A 22814-nucleotide genomic window follows, 5' to 3' on the forward strand; every position below is an offset into this window, starting at 1 on the left:
ATGCCTGTTTCAGAGATGTATTTAGTTCCTGTGCTGATGAATGCCCTTTTCAGATTAATATTTAGTTTCTGATAAAAAAAAAAAAAGTTTTAAAATGAAGATTTTAGTAAGAACTGACTGTTTTTTTATGGGACCAGAGACCAGCAGAGACACAAAGCAGCTTCAGAGCTGTGGTGGAGAGGACCTGGCAGGACCTGGCAACCAGAGACCAGCAGAGACACACAGCAGCTTCAGAGCTGTGGTGGAGAGGACCTGGCAGGACCTGGCAACCAGAGACCAGCAGAGACACACAGCAGCTTCAGAGCTGTGGTGGAGAGGACCTGGCAGGACCTGGCAACCAGAGACCAGCAGAGACACAAAGCAGCTTCAGAGCTGTGGTGGAGAGGATCTGGCAGGACCTGGCAACCAGAGACCAGCAGAGACACACAGCAGCTTCAGAGCTGTGGTGAAGAGGACCTGGCAGGACCTGGCAACCAGAGACCAGCAGAGACACACAGCAGCTTCAGAGCTGTGGTGGAGAGGACCTGGCAGGACCTGGCAACCAGAGACCAGCAGAGACACAAAGCAACTTCAGAGCTGTGGTGGAGAGGACCTGGCAGGACCTGGCAACCAGAGACCAGCAGAGACACAAAGCAGCTTTAGAGCTGTGGTGAAGAGGACCTGGCAGGACCTGGCAACCAGAGACCAGCAGAGACACAAAGCAGCTTCAGAGCTGTGGTGGAGAGGACCTGGCAGGACCTGGCAACCAGAGACCAGCAGAGACACAAAGCAGCTTCAGAGCTGTGGTGGAGAGGACCTGGCAGGACCTGGCAACCAGAGACTAGCAGAGACACAAAGCAGCTTCAGAGCTGTGGTGGAGAGGACCTGGCAGGACCTGGCAACCAGAGACCAGCAGACAATGGCAGAGACCCCTCTCCCTGTTCTCACACACACTCCTTTTTCCTCTCTGTCCATTGAGGCCCTGCGCTCTGAAAGATCTGGACCCCCACTGCTGTTCAGCTGGCCCCCTACCATTCGCCAAAACACACACACACACACACACACACACACACACAAATAGCACTGATGCCACTAGCCAGCCCAAACTGGTGAATATTAATGTTTATTTTAATGGCATAGAATGATCTTCTTGCTTTGTCTCTTATTTTACCATGATGTAATACTACAGTAGATGACAACAGGTTTAACCATGATGTAATACTACAGTAGATGACAACAGGTTTAACCATGATGTAATACTACAGTAGATGACAACATGTTTAACCATGATGTAATACTACAGTAGATGACAACAGGTTTAACCATGATGTAGTACTACAGTAGATGATGACAGGTTTAACCATGATGTAGTACTACAGTAGATGATGACAGGTTTAACCATGATGTAATACTACAGTAGGTGGTGACAACAGGTTTAACCATGATGTAATACTACAGTAGATGACAACAGGTTTAACCATGATGTAACGATTCTCTTCTTGTGAAGTAGAGGCGGACCAAAGCGCAGCGTGGTGGTTGTTCATTGTAATTTATTGACGACACTATACATGAACAAACTAACGAAAAAACAAGAAATGTGAGAACTCAAAACAGCCCTGTCTGGTGCAAACACAAAAACAGGAACAATCACCCACAAACACACAGTGAAACCCAGGCTACCTAAATATGGTTCCCAATCAGAGACAATGACGAACACCTGCCTCTGATTGAGAACCATATCAGGCCGAACATAGAACTAGACAAACTAGACATGAAACATAGAATGCCCACTCAGATCACACCCTGACCAACCACAACATAGAAATATACAAAGTAAACTATGGTCAGGGTGTGACACATGATGTAATACTACAATAGATGACAACAGGTTTAACCATGATGTAATACTACAGTAGATGACAACAGGTTTTACCATGATGTAATACTAAAGTAGGTGGTGACAACAGGTTTAACCATGCTGTAATACTACAGTAGATGACAACAGGTTTAACCATGATGTAATACTACAATAGATGACAACAGGTTTAACCATGATGTAATACTACAGTAGATGACAACAGGTTTAACCATGATGTAATACTAAAGTAGGTGGTGACAACAGGTTTAACCATGATGTAATACTACAGTAGATGACAACAGGTTTAACCATGATGTAGTACTACAGTAGATGACAACAGGTTTAACCATGATGTAATACTACAGTAGATGACAACAGGTTTAACCATGATGTAATACTACAGTAGATGACAACAGGTTTAACCATGATGTAGTACTACAGTAGATGACAACAGGTTTAACCATGATGTAGTACTACAGTAGATGACAACAGGTTTAACCATGATGTAATACTACAGTAGATGACAACAGGTTTAACCATGATGTAATACTACAGTAGGTGGTGACAACAGGTTTAACCATGATGTAATACTACAGTAGATGGTGACAACAGGTTTAACCATGATGTAATACTACAGTAGGTGGTGACAACAGGTTTAACCATGATGTAATACTACAATAGATGACAACAGGTTTAACCATGATGTAGTACTACAGTAGATGACAACAGGTTTAACCATGATGTAATACTACAGTAGATGACAACAGGTTTAACCATGATGTAATACTACAGTAGATGACAACAGGTTTAACCATGATGTAATACTACAGTAGATGACAACAGGTTTAACCATGATGTAATACTACAGTAGATGACAACAGGTTTAACCATGATGTAATACTACAGTAGATGACAACAGGTTTAACCATGATGTAATACTACAGTAGGTGGTGACAACAGGTTTAACCATGATGTAATACTACAGTAGATGACAACAGGTTTAACCATGATGTAATACTACAGTAGATGACAACAGGTTTAACCATGATGTAATACTACAATAGATGACAACAGGTTTAACCATGATGTAATACTACAGTAGATGACAACAGGTTTAACCATGATGTAATACTACAGTAGGTGGTGACAACAGGTTTAACCATGATGTAATACTACAGTAGATGACAACAGGTTTAACCATGATGTAATACTACAGTAGATGACAACAGGTTTAACCATGATGTAATACTACAATAGATGACAACAGGTTTAACTATTTATTATTCAGCTCTCTGTGTGTGTGTGTGTGTGTGTGTGTGTGTGTGTGTGTGTGTGTGTGTGTGTGTGTGTGTGTGTGTGTGTGTGTGTGTGTGTGTTTTTGTCTTGTTCATCTCTATCCTCGTGGGGACCTGAAATCCCTAAATGTCCCCATGAGAACATGGATAAAAGGACACATTTGCGTGTGTGTGTGTTCCTCCCCAAAAATTGAACCCTCCTGACCCTCTTTTAGCCTTAATAGACAGACACTCACACAGTTCCAGGAAATGGTACCGGGCAGCCACTGGGCACATTAAAGAGCAACGAGGCGAGACAGGTTGCTAGGCTGTTTGGAATGGAATCACCTCACTATGGTAACGGTTGGTGAAAGGAAGATGAGAGGTGCTAAGACGAGAGGGAGAGCAGAACTCTCTTTATTCTGAGTCTCTTCCTTAATGACCTTATATAGACTTTCAACGCTAAGAAAAGGATTTATGGTATATATATGAAGAGGTGAGCATAGGACACTGTGAGTGAGAGAGAGAGAGAGAGAGATGAAGAGAGAAAGAAAGTTAGAGAAAGAGATGAAGAGAGGGGAGAGAGACTGATAGGTAGAGAGAGAGAGGAGAGAAAGATGACGAGGGGTGAAGAGAGAGATAGATATACTTACAGAACGGAATGCTGCAGCCACAAGGTTAGCTGGGAACAAATTCCTGCAGAGGAAGACAAGATAAACAGTTGAGGTTTCATTAATGTGTTATGCTTGAACCAAGGGTACATCATAATAATATCCCCTTTCTCCTGAAGTGTGCACTAGTTCACAACTTCCCACAAATCTTGAAGCATTGGATTGGTGGAGGCATGGATTAGTGGGAGTTTCCTTCATATTTCTTAAACCAGTAATCTCCTTGTGAATGTTTTTTTAAATGTTTTTATTTAACCTTTATTTAACTAGGCAAGTCAAGTTAAGAACCAATTCGTATTTACAATGACGGCTTACCGGGGAACTGTGGGTTAACTGCCTTGTTCGGGGGCAGAACGACAGATTTTTACCTTGTCAGCTCGGGATTCTATCCAGCAACCTTTCGGTTACTAGTCCAACGCTCTAACCACTAGTGGTTAGAAGTGAACAAATGAACACTTTGAGGCAGGAGACATACTTGGGACAAAGCCCCTCTCTCTGGTTCATCAGTAACACAACAGAAAACTGTTTACCACTACAAAGCAAGCCTTACAGGATGAATAACCACAGAATCTGCGTGAATTCACGACTTCAATCCCGTTTTTCTCTGATTACATAATATTAATGAAAGCAGAGGTTAAGAAACAAATTCAATGTTTAAATCAATTGTTCAATGAGGCCATGGAATTGATTGAACAATGGCATTTATTGACCAATGGCATTTATTGAACTTATAAACCAACATCTCTTAAAGGAGAAGTTTACCCAAAATCCAGGGACTCCCAAGTGATTCCATAGATTGAAACTAGTTCAGTGGAGTTGGCCCTCTCCCCCTCTCCCCCTCTACTGGAGAACTGAAACAGCTGCGGGTCACGTGACTAGTGACGTTGCTGGCTCTGGTCCGTTGTCAATGAATGCATAAATAAGCAAACTGTGGACAAATTCATTATTTTATTGAAAGTGTACACATTAGCTAATTTTGTCAAAATTACTAGCGGTTTTGAATCAGGAAATGTGTACTTTTCTACCTAAAATATATGTGATTATTTTATATAATATTTTATGTAGCCGACTGCCATAGCAGCAGAAATACATACCGACTGACAACAGAGCAGAGTGAGGCCGGTCTCCAGCATGACCCGTTTCTGCAGCTGTCTCAGTTCTGCACTCCAGGGGAGACAGAGGGGGAGAGGGCAAACTTCATTTAACTACAGAGGTTTCAATGTATGGAATCACTTGGCAGTTCCTGGATTTTTTGTGAACTTCTCCTTTAATTTACCCACATAGTTAAACTACATAATGCTGGGGTGCAACACTACCCACATAGTTAAACTACATAATGCTGGGGTGCATCACTACCCACATAGTTAAACTACATAATGCTGGGGTGCAACACTACCCACATAGTTAAACTACATAATGCTGGGGTGCATCACTACCCACATAGTTAAACTACATAATGCTGGGGTGGTTCACTACCCACATAGTTAAACTACATAATGCTGGGGTGCATCACTACCCACATAGTTAAACTACATAATGCTGGGGTGCATCACTACCCACATAGTTAAACTACATAATGCTGGGGTGGTTCACTACCCACATAGTTAAACTACATAATGCTGGGGTGCAACACTACCCACATAGTTAAACTACATAATGCTGGGGTGCATCACTACCCACATAGTTAAACTACATAATGCTGGGGTGAAGCACTACCCACATAGTTAAACTACATAATGCTGGGGTGCATCACTACCCACATAGTTAAACTACATAATGCTGGGGTGCATCACTACCCACATAGTTAAACTACATAATGCTGGGGTGCATCACTACCCACATAGTTAAACTACATAATGCTGGGGTGAAGCACTACCCACATAGTTAAACTACATAATGCTGGGGTGCAGCACTACCCACATAGTTAAACTACATAATGCTGGGGTGAAGCACTACCCACATAGTTAAACTACATAATGCTGGGGTGAAGCACTACCCACATAGTTAAACTACATAATGCTGGGGTGCAACACTACCCACATAGTTAAACTACATAATGCTGGGGTGGTTCACTACCCACATAGTTAAACTACATAATGCTGGGGTGCATCACTACCCACATAGTTAAACTACATAATGCTGGGGTGCATCACTACCCACATAGTTAAACTACATAATGCTGGGGTTCAGCACTACCCACATAGTTAAACTACATAATGCTGGGGTGGTTCACTACCCACATAGTTAAACTACATAATGCTGGGTGCAACACATAGTTAAACTACATAATGCTGGGGTGCATCACTACCCACATAGTTAAACTACATAATGCTGGGGTTCAGCACTACCCACATAGTTAAACTACATAATGCTGGGGTGCATCACTACCCACATAGTTAAACTACATAATGCTGGGGTGCAGCACTACCCACATAGTTAAACTACATAATGCTGGGGTGCAGCACTACCCACATAGTTAAACTACATAATGCTGGGGTGGTTCACTACCCACATAGTTAAACTACATAATGCTGGGGTTCAGCACTACCCACATAGTTAAACTACATAATGCTGGGGTGCAACACTACCCACATAGTTAAACTACATAATGCTGGGGTGCAGCACTACCCACATAGTTAAACTACATAATGCTGGGGTGCATCACTACCCACATAGTTAAACTACATAATGCTGGGGTGCAGCACTACCCACATAGTTAAACTACATAATGCTGGGGTGCAGCACTACCCACATAGTTAAACCACATAATGCTGGGTGCAACACATAGTTAAACTACATAATGCTGGGGTGAAGCACTACCCACATAGTTAAACTACATAATGCTGGGGTGCATCACTACCCACATAGTTAAACTACATAATGCTGGGGTGCATCACTACCCACATAGTTAAACTACATAATGCTGGGGTGCATCACTACCCACATAGTTAAACTACATAATGCTGGGGTGCATCACTACCCACATAGTTAAACTACATAATGCTGGGGTGCAGCACTACCCACATAGTTAAACTACATAATGCTGGGGTGAAGCACTACCCACATAGTTAAACTACATAATGCTGGGGTGCAGCACTACCCACATAGTTAAACTACATAATGCTGGGGTGGTTCACTACCCACATAGTTAAACTACATAATGCTGGGGTGGTTCACTACCCACATAGTTAAACTACATAATGCTGGGGTGCATCACTACCCACATAGTTAAACTACATAATGCTGGGGTGCATCACTACCCACATAGTTAAACTACATAATGCTGGGGTTCAGCACTACCCACATAGTTAAACTACATAATGCTGGGGTGGTTCACTACCCACATAGTTAAACTACATAATGCTGGGTGCAACACATAGTTAAACTACATAATGCTGGGGTGCATCACTACCCACATAGTTAAACTACATAATGCTGGGGTTCAGCACTACCCACATAGTTAAACTACATAATGCTGGGGTTCAGCACTACCCACATAGTTAAACTACATAATGCTGGGGTGCATCACTACCCACATAGTTAAACTACATAATGCTGGGGTGCAGCACTACCCACATAGTTAAACTACATAATGCTGGGGTGGTTCACTACCCACATAGTTAAACTACATAATGCTGGGGTGGTTCACTACCCACATAGTTAAACTACATAATGCTGGGGTGCATCACTACCCACATAGTTAAACTACATAATGCTGGGGTGCAGCACTACCCGCATAGTTAAACTACATAATGCTGGGGTGAAGCACTACCCACATAGTTAAACTACATAATGCTGGGGTGCATCACTACCCACATAGTTAAACTACATAATGCTGGGGTGCAGCACTACCCACATAGTTAAACTACATAATGCTGGGGTTCAGCACTACCCACATAGTTAAACTACATAATGCTGGGGTGCATCACTACCCACATAGTTAAACTACATAATGCTGGGGTGCAGCACTACCCACATAGTTAAACTACATAATGCTGGGGTGCAGCACTACCCACATAGTTAAACTACATAATGCTGGGGTGGTTCACTACCCACATAGTTAAACTACATAATGCTGGGGTTCAGCACTACCCGCATAGTTAAACTACATAATGCTGGGGTGCAACACTACCCACATAGTTAAACTACATAATGCTGGGGTGCAGCACTACCCACATAGTTAAACTACATAATGCTGGGGTGCATCACTACCCACATAGTTAAACTACATAATGCTGGGGTGCAGCACTACCCACATAGTTAAACTACATTATGCTGGGGTGCAGCACTACCCACATAGTTAAACTACATAATGCTGGGGTGAAGCACTACCCACATAGTTAAACTACATAATGCTGGGGTGAAGCACTACCCACATAGTTAAACTACATAATGCTGGGGTGCAACACTACCCACATAGTTAAACTACATAATGATGGGGTGGTCCACTACCCACATAGTTAAACACTTCAGGACAGGTATATTCTTGTCCCAGACAGTTTGTAATAGACCACTAATACTTCAGGACAGGTAGATTCTTGTCCCAGACAGGACAGGTGGATTCTTGTCCCAGACAGTTTGTAATAGACCACTAATACTTCAGGACAGGTAGATTCTTGTCCCAGACAGGACAGGTGGATTCTTGTCACAGACAGTTTGTAATAGACCACTAATACTTCAGGACAGGTGATTCTTGTCCCAGACAGTTTGTAATAGACCACTAATACTTCAGGACAGGTGATTCTTGTCCCAGACAGTTTGTAATAGACCACTAATACTTCAGGACAGGTGATTCTTGTCCCAGACAGTTTGTAATAGACCACTAATACTTCAGGACAGGTAGATTCTTGTCCCAGACAGGACAGGTGGATTCTTGTCCCAGACAGTTTGTAATAGACCACTAATACTTCAGGACAGGTAGATTCTTGTCCCAGACAGGACAGGTGGATTCTTGTCCCAGACAGTTTGTAATAGACCACTAATACTTCAGGACAGGTGATTCTTGTCCCAGACAGTTTGTAATAGACCACTAATACTTCAGGACAGGTGGATTCTTGTCCCAGACAGTTTGTAATAGACCACTAATACTTCAGGACAGGTGATTCTTATCCCAGACAGTTTGTAATAGACCACTAATACTTCAGGACAGGTGGATTCTTGTCCCAGACAGTTTGTAATAGACCACTAATACTTCAGGACAGGTGATTCTTATCCCAGACAGTTTGTAATAGACCACTAATACTTCAGGACAGGTGATTCTTATCCCAGACAGTTTGTAATAGACCACTAATACTTCAGGACAGGTGATTCTTATCCCAGACAGTTTGTAATAGACCACTAACACTTCAGGACAGGTAGATTCTTGTCCCAGACAGTTTGTAATAGACCACTAATACTTCAGGACAGGTGGATTCTTGTCCCAGACAGTTTGTAATAGACCACTAATACTTCAGGACAGGTGGATTCTTGTCCCAGACAGTTTGTAATAGACCACTAACACTTCAGGACAGGTAGATTCTTGTCCCAGACAGTTTGTAATAGACCACTAATACTTCAGGACAGGTGATTCTTGTCCCAGACAGTTTGTAATAGACCACTAATACTTCAGGACAGGCGATTCTTGTCCCAGACAGTTTGTAATAGACCACTAATACTTCAGGACAGGTGATTCTTGTCCCAGACAGTTTGTAATAGACCACTAATACTTCAGGACAGGTGATTCTTGTCCCAGACAGGACAGGTGGATTCTTGTCCCAGACAGTTTGTAATAGACCACTAATACTTCAGGACAGGTGGATTCTTGTCCCAGACAGTTTGTAATAGACCACTAATACTTCAGGACAGGTGAATTCTTGTCCCAGACAGTTTGTAATAGACCACTAATACTTCAGGACAGGTGAATTCTTGTCCCAGACAGTTTGTAATAGACCACTAATACTTCAGGACAGGTGAATTCTTGTCCCAGACAGTTTGTAATAGACCACTAATACTTCAGGACAGGTGATTCTTGTCCCAGACAGTTTGTAATAGACCACTAATACTTCAGGACAGGTGGATTCTTGTCCCAGACAGTTTGTAATAGACCACTAACACTTCAGGACAGGTGGATTCTTGTCCCAGACAGTTTGTAATAGACCACTAATACTTCAGGACAGGTGGATTCTTGTCCCAGACAGTTTGTAATAGACCACTAATACTTCAGGACAGGTGAATTCTTGTCCCAGACAGTCTGCATTGATACCTGATGCTGTGTTTTATGATAAGAGGCACAAGTGTTTTCAGTCATGCACCAACAGTGGCATGTATAGAGTATTGGAATACATGTACAGCCATACAGGGATATATGGCTGTGATATATGGCTGTGATATATGGCTGTGATATATGGCTGTGATATATGGCTGTGATATATGGCTGTGATATATGGCTGTGCTATATGGCTGTGCTATATGGTTGTGATATATGGCTGTGATATATGGCTGTGATATATGGCTGTGATATATGGCTGTGATATATGGCTGTGATATATGGCTGTGATATATGGCTGTGATATATGGCTGTGATATATGGCTGTGCTATATGGCTGTGATATATGGCTGTGCAATATGGCTGTGCTATATGGCTGTGCTATATGGCTGTGCTATATGGCTGTGCTATATGGCTGTGCTATATGGCTGTGCTGTATGGCTGTGCTATATGGCTGTGCTATATGGCTGTGCTATATGGCTGTGCTATATGGCTGTGCTATATGGCTGTGCTATATGGCTGTGCTATATGGCTGTGCTGTATGGTTGTGAGCATGCCTGTGTAGTTGACATACGCCAGCTGTGGCGTAGCTTGGGCTTCCCTACAGATAACTTTTCTTTGTGCAGAACAGAATCCTGGGTTTAACAGCTGTCAGCTTTCCCTCAGATGCAGACAGACAGATGGACAGGCAGGTAGACAGACAGGAAGGCAGACAGATAGGAGGGCAGGCCCAGCGTTTGACTTGCAGATAGTTGGACACATAGACCGACAGACATACACACAGACAGTCATTCAGGTAGAGAGGGAGTTATAGGTAGGCAGACACACAGACGGGCAGACAGGCAGACACCCAATGACACACTGTGTGAGAACCTTTGTCTCATGGGAATGCTATAGTTATTTTATGTTGTTTGTTTGCTGTGATTCTTCCTGTCAGGGTCTGTTTTGTTTTTCTTACTGCTTTATATTGTACCATTATGCATAAACAAATCACGTAAATGAAAAACATATGTTAACTAATTCCCCCCAAAATATTGACCAATGACCATCTATATCCATGCCTAGGTCTCTTGATTTCTGAGTGCCATGTAATTCCATGTAAGGTACTGGAACAAGCATGCGCCTTGGCTCTCATGTGTGTAACCTATATAGGCTACAGTATTGCGGCCGGGGGAATTAGTGGAGCACGCATTTACTCTACTACTACCCGCCCCCCCCAGTCATCTCACCCCCTCAGCCATGCTAGCTTATTTCCTCTCAAGAAACACTCTTTAACATAATACATGTATTAGCCTATTGAAACAATAACCTCATCCCCGCAACCGTTACCTTGCAAGATCTAAAAACGAATCCGTGGTCTCCTTGTTGGTATTGACGCTCTCGAGACCTAGATTATTTGTGTTCAGAGCCCCGGCACCGACTCCCGGTTTGATAATAAAGGCGAGGGACACACCAATTCCCGATGCGATGAGTGTGGTCACCAGGAAGTAGGAGACCGCGATGCCTCCTAGTTTCCCCAAGGAGCGCGTGTCCAGGCTGGCGGCGCCGGAGATCAGGCTGCACACGACCAGAGGAAGGATGATCATCTTCAGCATCCTCAGAAGCATCTCACCGGGGAAAGCAAAATAAGTCATCTGCGCCCGGGTTAGGTTCATATTCCGAACCATCATTCCGAGGCCGACGCCTACTAGAACTCCAGACACCGTCATTATCACTAACATATTCCTATTCAAAAATCTCATCAACTTGTCTTTACAGCTTGTCTTCTTCTTTCCATTCTTCTCCAAGATGTCGTCGGTGGAGACCGAATCGGTCATTGTGTGTCCGTTTTTCTTCTCCATGTTGATGGAAATTGTGGGGCAGAACACTGAATAACGGTAAATTCGTGAGAAAATTGAATGTTCCTGGAGCAGCGTGGGAGAACACACTCTCAGACGAGTAGCATTTGCGAGTAGACTGATGCAAGCGTAATTAGTCCTGTCAAACGCAACGTGTTTCTCCACCAATGGTGAGAGAGGGGCTACACACTAAAAAAAAGAGGACATGCGCACTTCCTCCTTTTGCTCAATATTAAGACCATCTGATGCAACAGTGGGAGAAATTGCCTGGGTCTGCAACTGTGCATTTGTATTGATACATGTTGTGACTGGAAATGAGAGAAAAATGTCAACATTTCAAAGATAATATTTGATTTAGTGTACCTCTAGTTGTGTCATTATTTTACACTAGTCATTATCTGCAGATGAAATAACTTAGGCCTGTATAGCGAATTACTTGATTAAACATTCTGAGTGAGACAGACTCTCCATGAATGACATCATGCCTATAGGTTATTAATTAATGAAACATATGAGTGAGACCAACTCTCCATGAATGACATCATGCCTATAGGTTATTAATTAATGAAACATATGAGTGAGACCAACTCTCCATGAATGACATCATGCCTATAGGTTATTAATTAATGAAACATATGAGTGAGACCAACTCTCCATGAATGACATCATGCCTATAGGTTATTAATTAATGAAACATATGAGTGAGACAAACTCTCCATGAATGACATCATGCCTATAGGTTATTTAAGCAATAAGGCCCAAGGAGGTGTGGTGTATGGCCAATATACCACGGCTAAGGGCTCTTCTTGTGCACAACGCAATGCAGAGTGCCTGAATACAGCACTTAGCCGTGGTATATTGGCCATATACCACAAACCCCTGAGGCGCCATATTGATATTATAAACTGGTTACTAAAGTCATTCAAAATAAATGTTTTATCATTCCCGTGGTGTACGGTCTGATATACCACTGCTGTAAGCCAATCAGCATTCATGGCTCGAACCACCCAGTTTATAATAATTAATAAAACATGTGAGTGAGACAAACTCTCCATGAATGACATGTACTTTATGCAGTACTGTTTGGTGATGGTGGGTCTGAATGGGGGTGTGAATCATGCCTATGGGGCCACTGGTAATGTGCACGCTGTTGGGATGGAGCCTACAGAGCCTAACCTTTTAACTTTTTTACACATTCTGTTGTTTTACAGCCTGGATTAAATTGAGATGTTATGTCACTGGCCTACACACAATACAATACCCAAATTCATTCAAATGAAAAGCTGTAATGTTGTGAGTCAATAAGTTTTCTATCCTTTTGTTATGGGAAGCCTAAATAAATTCAGGGGTAAAAATGTGCTTAACAAGTCAGATAATGGATCAACAACATTGTAGTTACTCCACAATAGTAACCTAAATGACAGAGTGAAAACAAGGACGCCTGTACAGAATAAAAATATTCCAAAACATGCATCCTGTTTGCAACAAGGCACTAAAGTAAAACTGCAGCAAAATGTGGCAAAGAAATGAACTTTCATGTCCTGAATACAAAGCGTTATGTTTGGGGCAAATCCAACAACACATCACTGAGTACCACTCTTCATATTTTCAAGCATGGTGGTGGCTGCATCATGTTATGAGTATGCTTGTCATTGGCAAGGACTAGGGAGTTTTTTTTTATAAAAAAAATGGAATAGAGCTAAGCACAGGCAAAATCCTAGAGGAAAACCTGGTTCAGTCTGCTTTCTAACAGACACTGGGAGACAAATGCACCTTTCAGCTGGACAATAACCTAAAACACAGGGCCAAATCTACAGTGGAGTTGCTTACCAAGGTGACATTTAATGTTCCTGAGTGGCCTCGTTACAGTTTTGATTTAAATGGGCTTGAAAATCTATGGCAAGACTTGAGAATGTCTGTCTAGCAATGATCAACAACCAAACGTGACAGAGCTAGAAGAAAAGAATAATGTGCAAGTATTGTACAATCCAGGTGTGCAAAGCTCTTAGAGACTTACCCAGAAAGACTCACAGCTGTAATCACTGCCACACATAATTCTAACATGTATTGACTCAGCGGTGTCAATACTTATGTACAATGAAATGTTTCTGTATTTCAGTTCCAATACATTTACAAAAATGTCTAAAAACATGTTTCCCATTTGTTATTATGGGGTAGTGTGTGTAGATGGGTGAGAAAATAAATACATTATAATCCATGTTGAATTCAGGCTATAACACAACATGTGGAATAAATCAAGTGGATTGAATACTTTCCGAAGGCACTGTATATGCTAGGAGCTAGTCCTATTGGCTATAGGCTAGGCTACAGTTATTAATCATATAGCCTATCTTGGATACAATTAGGTGCTCTTAAAATCCGTGCATCGATGCGTACTGTCAGACCATTCTCTCATAACTCCTATGTGCTTCATGTTGTCATTGAGACCGAAATACTTTGTTCCCGATCCCAAAATAACACATGCAGTTGCCAAAGAAGACGAGGGGCGGGTTTACCGCCCGGCCCTGCTAATAATCCATTCAACATTGTACGCGAGCGGACAGGCCTTTTAGGGGTCTGCGTAGATCTCAGTCGTCCTACATCTTCAGATATTATGTAATGTCAGTTATCCTATAAGATTGAAAATTGCAGCAATGTTATTTTGTAGGCTGTACATGAATAAAGTTTAGGCTACAAATCAATCTCTGGTGATCTTGTGTTGTGTCATGGTGTAGCTTATAGGCTCTCAACATCATTATAATATATATTATTTTTTAACTAGGCAAGTCAGTTAAGAACAAATTCTTATTTTCAATGACAGTCTAGGAACAGTGTGTTAACTGCCTGTTCAGGGGCAGAACGACAGAACGGCTCGGGGGCTTTGAACTCACAACCTTCCGGTTACTAGTCCAACGCTCTAACCACTAGGCTACCCTGCCGCCCCTATGTGAATATGGCACACAGTGCAATGATAGGCCTAATGCATGATAACAGAAATAGGTTAGGCCAAATAGCCTGCAGTAACTTAATTTCCTATAGGCTTTGTGTGAATGATTGATTATTCAGAGGTTTTTTTATCTGGACTTCTGCCTACTTTGAGTGACACGGAGGCAGACTGTCATCACTCCTAGAATCCAACTAGATGACACCATAATAAAGGTTATCTCCCACTCAGAGATTCCTGTCCTCCTCCCAATAGGCCTACTGACAGTTTGAACATATCTAAAACATGCTGCAGCTTTCTAATAAGAAGGCCTAATTTACTGTCACTTATAAAAGAAAAAGTCATTTTGTTACCAAATCTGTCAGTTAGCTAAATGGCTAGGGTGGTAGGCCTAAGTTACTTACATTAATGAACAAACTTAATAGGTCATTTTGATAAGTATATGCTATATATTTCATATGAGACGGCCATGTTGTCTGTTAATCAGGTTCCAGATTTATATGTAGATGATCTTGATCAGCTGATCAGCTGTCCCTGTCTGATGTTGATTTTTGATGTAACAGTGATTTTGTTATTTCCATATACACTTTAGATTGAATATTCATAAAACTGTACATGGTTTATATTCCATTGTGAAATCTCTGCCCACATCTAGGCCACCGGCGAGCTAAAACTAAATCACCCTTGTAGACTAGTAGGGATGGATGTTGGAATCTACAGTTTGAACTTGTGCACTAAACTAAATCTACAGGCTACCATACTGTACAGTCTTTGAGACTACATTACATCTAGGCCTTGGTCATGACTGTCAGTTCCATTAAATTACACACAAGAGTCATAAGAGTCTCAGGTCCATTACGTTACACATAAGAGTCATTGGAAGAAGGCCTCTTCTGTAGGTGGGAGTACTACAGCTTCTTCAGGATCAGTGTCCTGTCCTCGGGATGGTTGTGCTAACGTAGGCTAATGTGATTAGCATGAGGTTGTAAGAAACAAAAAATAAATCCAGTACATAGACATATCTGATATGGGCAGAAAGCTTCAATTTACAGTAGCCATTACATGGTATTATAATACCATGCTATTGTTTGAGGAGTGTGCACAAATGTATGAATAAACCAATTAGGCACATTTGGGCAGTCTTGATACAACATTTTTAATAGATATGCCATAGTTCATTACTTCACTCTAAAACTTTGCACATACAGTGCTGCCATCTAGTGGCAAAATTCTAAATTGCGCCTGGGCTAGGAACGTTTTTTTTTCTTTGTATTATCTTTTATCAGATCTAATGTGTTATATTCTCCTACATTTGTTTCACATTTCCACAAACTTCAAAGTGTTTCCTTTCAAATGGTATCAAGAAAATGCATATCCTTGCTTCAGGTCCTGAGCTACAGGCAGTTAGATTTGGTTATGTCATTTTAGGCGAAAATTGAAAAAAAGGGGCGGATCCTTAAGACGTTCCATGATGCTCTGTTTAACATGCATCACTTGGGTTACGGTTTTAAAAGCATAAGGATTATCTTTCATATCAGTGAGAAAAAATTGTCAAAAAACAAAGGGTTAAATTGGTACACACCTTGATAGGATGAGGGTTAGTGTTCCCACTGGGCCATATCTCCATGTTACAGCACATGTTTATGGATTACAGATGGAAGACAGAGGTTCCACCTGTGCTAATTAGCTGTCTATCATGCTTCAAACACCTGTGTGTAATGGAAGAAGGCTGCCAGAAACATGTTGTCACTGAAAAATACTGTCCACAGCAACTGTGATAAAGCCAGTTAAAACCTTGTACAGTAAGGGTATATTTTGCATTTGTGAAATTATTTTAATGTGACATGAAAGTCAAGGGCTTTATTATTCTAGAGCCATATTGCAATTAAGAATCGATTCACTTTTAGACGGAGTATTTGGCTGTTTTGGCTGCCACAGTCAGTATACCGCTGAAAATAACATTTACTGAACAAAAATATGAATACAAAATGTAATGTGTTGGTCCCATGTTTCATGAGCTGAAATTAAAGATCCCTGAAATGTTCCATAATGCACAAAACATGTACAGTATTTCTCTCAAATTTAGTGCACAATTTTTGTTTACATCCCTGTTAGTGAGCATTTCTCCTTTGCTAAAATAATCCATCCACCTGAAAGGTGTGACACATCAAGAAGCTGATGAAACAGCATGATCATAACACAGATGCACCTTGTGCTGGGGACAATAAAACAGCACTCTTAAATGTGCAGTTTTGTCACACAACACAATGTTACAGATGTCTCAGGAATGTCCACCAGAGCTGTTGCCAGATAATTGAATGTTAATATCTCTACCATGGGCCGCCTCCCACATCGTTTTAGACAATTTGGCAGTACTCCAACCGACCTCACAACCGTAGACCATGTGTAACTATGCCAGTCCAGGACCTCCATATCCGGCTTCTTCACCTGCGGGATCGTCTGAGACCAGCCACCCGGACAGCTGATGAAGCTAAGGAGTATTTCTGTCTCTAATAAAGCCCCTTTGTGTGGGAAATCTCATTCTGATTGGCTGGGCCTGGCTCCCCAGTCATTGGGCCTGGCTCCCAAGTGGGTGGGCCTATGCCCTCCCAGGCCCACCCATGGTTATGCCCCTGCCCAGTTATGTGAAATCCATAAATTAGGGTCAAATTGATTTATTTTAATTGACTGATTACCTTACATGAACTGTAACTCAGTAAAACCTTTGAAATTGTTGCATATTGCGTTTATATTTTTCTTCAGTATATAAAGATCATTGGACCTTAAAGAGTGACGGTAGGCTGCTTTAGAGTCATACATCTGGGCTACGTTACAACCAACGGTCTACAGCCAAGGCTACTTTCGGTTTCGCACTTCTCTAACGTCAAATCCTAATTGACTTCCACCACCTAAATGAGTCCAGCGTACCTCTGTGAGACAACTACAATAAAGATATTCTACCTACCACCACTTCTTAATATAATTAAATAAATGTGACTGGTCCATCAGTGATCCAGGTATATCAGAAACTACCCTCTGGGGACACTGTCATTTCAATGTGGATAACTGGGTAATATTTGGTTGAGACGTTGATCAATGAGATTACAACCTACAGTATATTCACCCACTCAAAAAGACAAAAAGTTAGTTGAATTCCCAATGTGTTTTCCCTATCCTTTCAACCATCTAAAAGCACAGTTGAGATTACATAAAAAGTACATGGAGCAAGTGATCAATGTCATTCTAGTTCTGACAGATTATAACAGCAATGGTGAAGATCTCCACAGACCTGTGATGACCTATGCATGTTATCTAGAACATAAACACTTTCTATGATTACATAAGAAGAAATGCATCAACATTTAAAGGAGATGTTTCTACTGCTTGGATAGTTCCATCTGAGACACTGGCTTAATCCCATTCTTTAATTTATATTTTGGGGCGATTTGGGGACACAAATTCATCATCTAATTTATCAACAAGTTAGTAGGCTGTCTATTGTATTTTAAAAGTGATATTGAATTGTGTTTGGTTGGCAACGCAACCAAAAATCAACACTTGAAGGAGATGTATATCCTGCAAGTATAGTTCGATCTGTGCCACTGATTTAGTCTGGTAGTAATTCCAGTTTTTCTACAAATTAATATGTTGGATTCACATCTCCATCTCAACCAAAAATATAAGGTATAGAAAGGATTATATCAAATCGAACTTGAAATACATTCTGATTTGATTTAGTCATATTCTTTAACTTAGATGTTTGGTTGAGATGGAGACGTGAATCCAACAACAAACGGGGTGTATCATCCTGTAATATGATTCTGGCCCGCGATGGCAAAAATATGTTCTAATGTGGCCCTCCATGGAAAATAATTGCCCAGGCCTGTTCTAGAGTCATCCCAGACAGTTATTGGACCTAGCTCATACATACATGTTTATACAACGAATGGGTCTAATCCTGATTGCTGATTGGTTAAAACCGCATTCCAGCCGTAGTCTACTCCACAAGTTGCCACAGGCTAAATCTATGATATTAAAATACCTATTTACTCTGTTCCATCGGACTGAGCAATCCACTGTCTCATCAGCCCAGCTAGGCAGTGTCGTTGGCTAGCTCCTCTGAACAACATTGTCCTGACAAGTGAGTATGTTTTCTATGCCAGGCGAAATCGAGCCTTTTAAAAAATATATATATATTTCACCTTTATTAAACCAGGTAGGCTAGTTGAGAACAAGTTCTCATTTGCAACTGCAACCTGGCCAAGATAAAGCATAGCAATTTGACACATACAACAACACAGAGTTACACATGGAATAAACAAAACATACAGTCAATAATACAGTAGAACAAAAGAAAACAAAAAGTCTATATACAGTGCCTTGCGAAAGTATTCGGCCCCCTTGAACTTTGTTAAGGCTGTAGAGGACCACTAGACTAGCGAGAGGTAGAATCTGATACACCTGGATCACTGATGGACCAGTCACAGAGAAACAGATGTTAAACTGACACTATTACAGGAACAGGCATAAGCCATTATATACAGTGCATTGCGAAAGTATTCGGCCCCCTTGAACTTTGCGACCTTTTGCCACATTTCAGGCTTCAAACATAAAGATATAAAACTGTATTTTTTTTGTGAAGAATCAACAAGTGGGACACAATCATGAAGTGGAACGACATTTATTGGATATTTCAAACTTTTTTAACAAATCAAAAACTGAAAAATTGGGCGTGCAAAATTATTCAGCCCCCTTAAGTTAATACTTTGTAGCGCCACCTTTTGCTGCGATTACAGCTGTAAGTCGCTTGGGGTATGTCTCTATCAGTTTTGCACATCGAGAGACTGAAATTTTTCCCCATTCCTCCTTGCAAAACAGCTCGAGCTCAGTGAGGTTGGATGGAGAGCATTTGTGAACAGCAGTTTTCAGTTCTTTCCATAGATTCTCGATTGGATTCAGGTCTGGACTTTGACTTGGCCATTCTAACACCTGGATATGTTTATTTTTTAACCATTCCATTGTAGATTTTGCTTTATGTTTTGGATCATTGTCTTGTTGGAAGACAAATCTCCGTCCCAGTCTCAGGTCTTTTGCAGACTCCATCAGGTTTTCTTCCAGAATGGTCCTGTATTTGGCTCCATCCATCTTCCCATCAATTTTAACCATCTTCTCTGTCCCTGCTGAAGAAAAGCAGGCCCAAACCATGATGCTGCCACTACCATGTTTGACAGTGGGGATGTTGTGTTCAGGGTGATGAGCTGTGTTGCTTTTACGCCAAACATAACGTTTTGCATTGTTGCCAAAAAGTTCAATTTTGGTTTCATCTGACCAGAGCACCTTCTTCCACATGTTTGGTGTGTCTCCCAGGTGGCTTGTGGCAAACTTTAAACAACACTTTTTATGGATATCTTTAAGAAATGGCTTTCTTCTTGCCACTCTTCCATAAAGGCCAGATTTGTGCAATATACGACTGATTGTTGTCCTATGGACAGTCTCCCACCTCAGCTGTAGATCTCTGCAGTTCATCCAGAGTGATCATGGGCCTCTTGGCTGCATCTCTGATCAGTCTTCTCCTTGTATGAGCTGAAGGTTTAGAGGGACGGCCAGGTCTTGGTAGATTTGCAGTGGTCTGATACTCCTTCCATTTCAATATTATCGCTTGCACAGTGCTCCTTGGGATGTTTAAAGCTTGGGAAATCTCAGAGATCCTCACTGAACTTCTGGAGAGAGTTTGCTGCACTGAAAGTAAAGGGGCTGAATTATTTTGCACGCCCAATTTTTCAGTTTTTGATGTGTTAAAAAAGTTTTAAATATCCAATAAATGTCGTTCCACTTCATGATTGTGTCCCACTTGTTGTTGATTCTTCACAAAAAAATACAGTTTTATATCTTTATGTTTGAAGCCTGAAATGTGGCAAAAGGTCGCAAAGTTCAAGGGGGCCGAATACTTTCGCAAGTCACTGTACAGTTAAGTACAAATGAGGTAAGATAAGGGAGTTAAGGCAATAAATAGGTCATGGTGGCGAAGTAATTAAACACTGGAATGGTGGATGTGCAGAAGATGAATGTGCAAGTATAGATACTGGGGTGTAAAGGAGCAAGATAAATAAATACAGTATGGAAATGAGGTAGATAGATGGGCTGTTTACAGATGGGTTATGTACAGGTGCAGTGATCTGTGAGCTGCTCTGACAGCTGGTGCTTAAAGCTAGTGAGGGAGATATGAGTCTCAAGCCTCATTAGCTCACTGTTATGGACGTTTCCAAATAAATGTCACTAGAAAACAGCTTAAACAATTGCAAATGCAGCTACTTTACTGTTATTCTGGCTGCACTTTTTTGACATGACTGTAAGTTAGTCATAGTTGGCTAGCTAGCAAGCAACTTTGACAGCCAGTATGGCAATGGAACATTTAGAAAGAATGACTGTGTCGAGTCCATAGATACAGAACAAAAAGACTGAACGACTGGGTCGAGTCCATAGATACAGAACAAAGGTTTGTGTTGGGACTATATCTTGTAGAAGGATAAAATAGTATGAATAAATTCATCCAAATAACGTTTTTAATGAAAATATGTCAATCATTATTTGAATATGTTTGTAATATGTTTGTAACCCATTAACCCATTCAAAAGTGCCCTTGAAGCCAGTGTTTGGAGGACATATTGGCACGGTTTGCCGGATCTCGACTTCGTCTCGGGCCTAACAACACACATGCAATATATCCTCCAACTACCGTTGGGCATTACCACTTAAATATTGCATAGTTATAACCCTTAAACTCTGAAGGATTAGCCTTTTTTTTATTTCAATTTTCGCCTAGAATGACGTACCCAAATCTAACTGCCTGTAGCTCTGGCCCTGAAGCAAGGATATGCATATTCTTGGTATCATTTGAAAGGAAACACTTTGATGTTTATGGAACTGTAAAAGGAATGTAGTAGAATATAACACAATAGATCTGGTAAAAGATAATACAAAGAAAAAACTAACATGCTTTAGATTTTTTTGTACCATCATCTTTGAAATGCAAGAGAAAGTCCATAATGTATTATTCCAGCCCAGGTGCAATTTAGATTTTGGCCACAACATGCCATCAGTGTATGTGCAATGTTTTTGACTGATCCAATTAACCATTGCATTTCTGTTCAACATTTTGTATCAAGACTGCCCAAATGTGCCTAATTTGTTTATTAATTACTTTTCATGTTCAAAATTGTGCACTCTCCTCAAACAACAGCATGGTATTATTTCACTGTAATAGCTACTGTAAATTGGACAGTGCAGTTAGATGAACAGGAATTTAAGCTTTCTTCCAGATATGTCTATGTCCTGGGAAATCTTGTTACTTACAACGTCATGCTAATCGCATTAGCCTACGGTAGCTCAGCCGTCACATGGAAGGGACACCGATCCCGAAGAAGTTTTAATTAATACTGTTTACATGTGTGCATATCTTTGTTTTATAGAACCACAACAATAAGATTCCAAGTCATTCAGGTTACCAGAATCATATAAACATCCTCAAATGGAAACAGAGGTGTCTGTGTGTGTGTGTGTGTTGTGGTGACTATCAAGAGTATAGTGAAGGACCTCAACATCATGTTCTAACTGGTCAGCACTATAGAGGGCAGAACCAAACTAATCAGTTATAAGTATACAGCGGGTGAGGCCATTCACAGCCGACCTCTCAGACGGGTGAGGGCATTCACAGCCGATCTCTCAGACGGGTGAGGGCATTCACAGCCGATCTCTCAGACGGGTGAGGGCATTCACAGCCGATCTCTCAGACGGGTGAGGGCATTCACAGCCGACCTCTCAGACGGGTGAGGGCATTCACAGCCGACCTCTCAGACGGGTGAGGGCATTCACAGCCGACCTCTCAGACGGGTGAGGGCATTCACAGCCGATCTCTCAGACGGGTGAGGGCATTCACAGCCGACCTCTCAGACGGGTGAGGGCATTCACAGCCGATCTCTCAGACGGGTGAGGGCATTCACAGCCGATCT

General features: G+C 41.4%; 1 protein-coding gene across 3 annotated transcripts in view; it reads right to left on the reverse strand.

Annotated features, from left to right (window-relative positions):
* The window catches only part of LOC110531632 (neutral amino acid transporter A), a 42597-nt gene that overhangs the window by 15883 nt on the left and 3900 nt on the right, over positions 1–22814 (reverse strand). The window contains exons 1-2 of one of the 3 annotated variants that reach the window (XR_016491170.1): positions 11353–12043; positions 3765–3807 (exon numbers count right to left, since the gene is read on the reverse strand). Coding sequence is in view for 1 of the 3 variants with exons in the window: in XM_090217649.1 (XP_090073775.1) it covers positions 3765–3807; positions 11353–11864 (555 nt within the window). In the remaining 2 variants the exon portion in view is untranslated. Of the gene's footprint in view, positions 1–3764; positions 3808–11352; positions 12132–22814 lie in introns of those variants that run through there. The other 2 variants (XM_090217649.1, XM_090217650.1) reach the window with 2 other exon arrangements.

Source organism: Oncorhynchus mykiss, chromosome 23 (genome assembly GCF_057628025.1).
Source record: "Oncorhynchus mykiss isolate SJ-2025 chromosome 23, ASM5762802v1, whole genome shotgun sequence".
Lineage (NCBI taxonomy): Eukaryota > Metazoa > Chordata > Actinopteri > Salmoniformes > Salmonidae > Oncorhynchus > Oncorhynchus mykiss.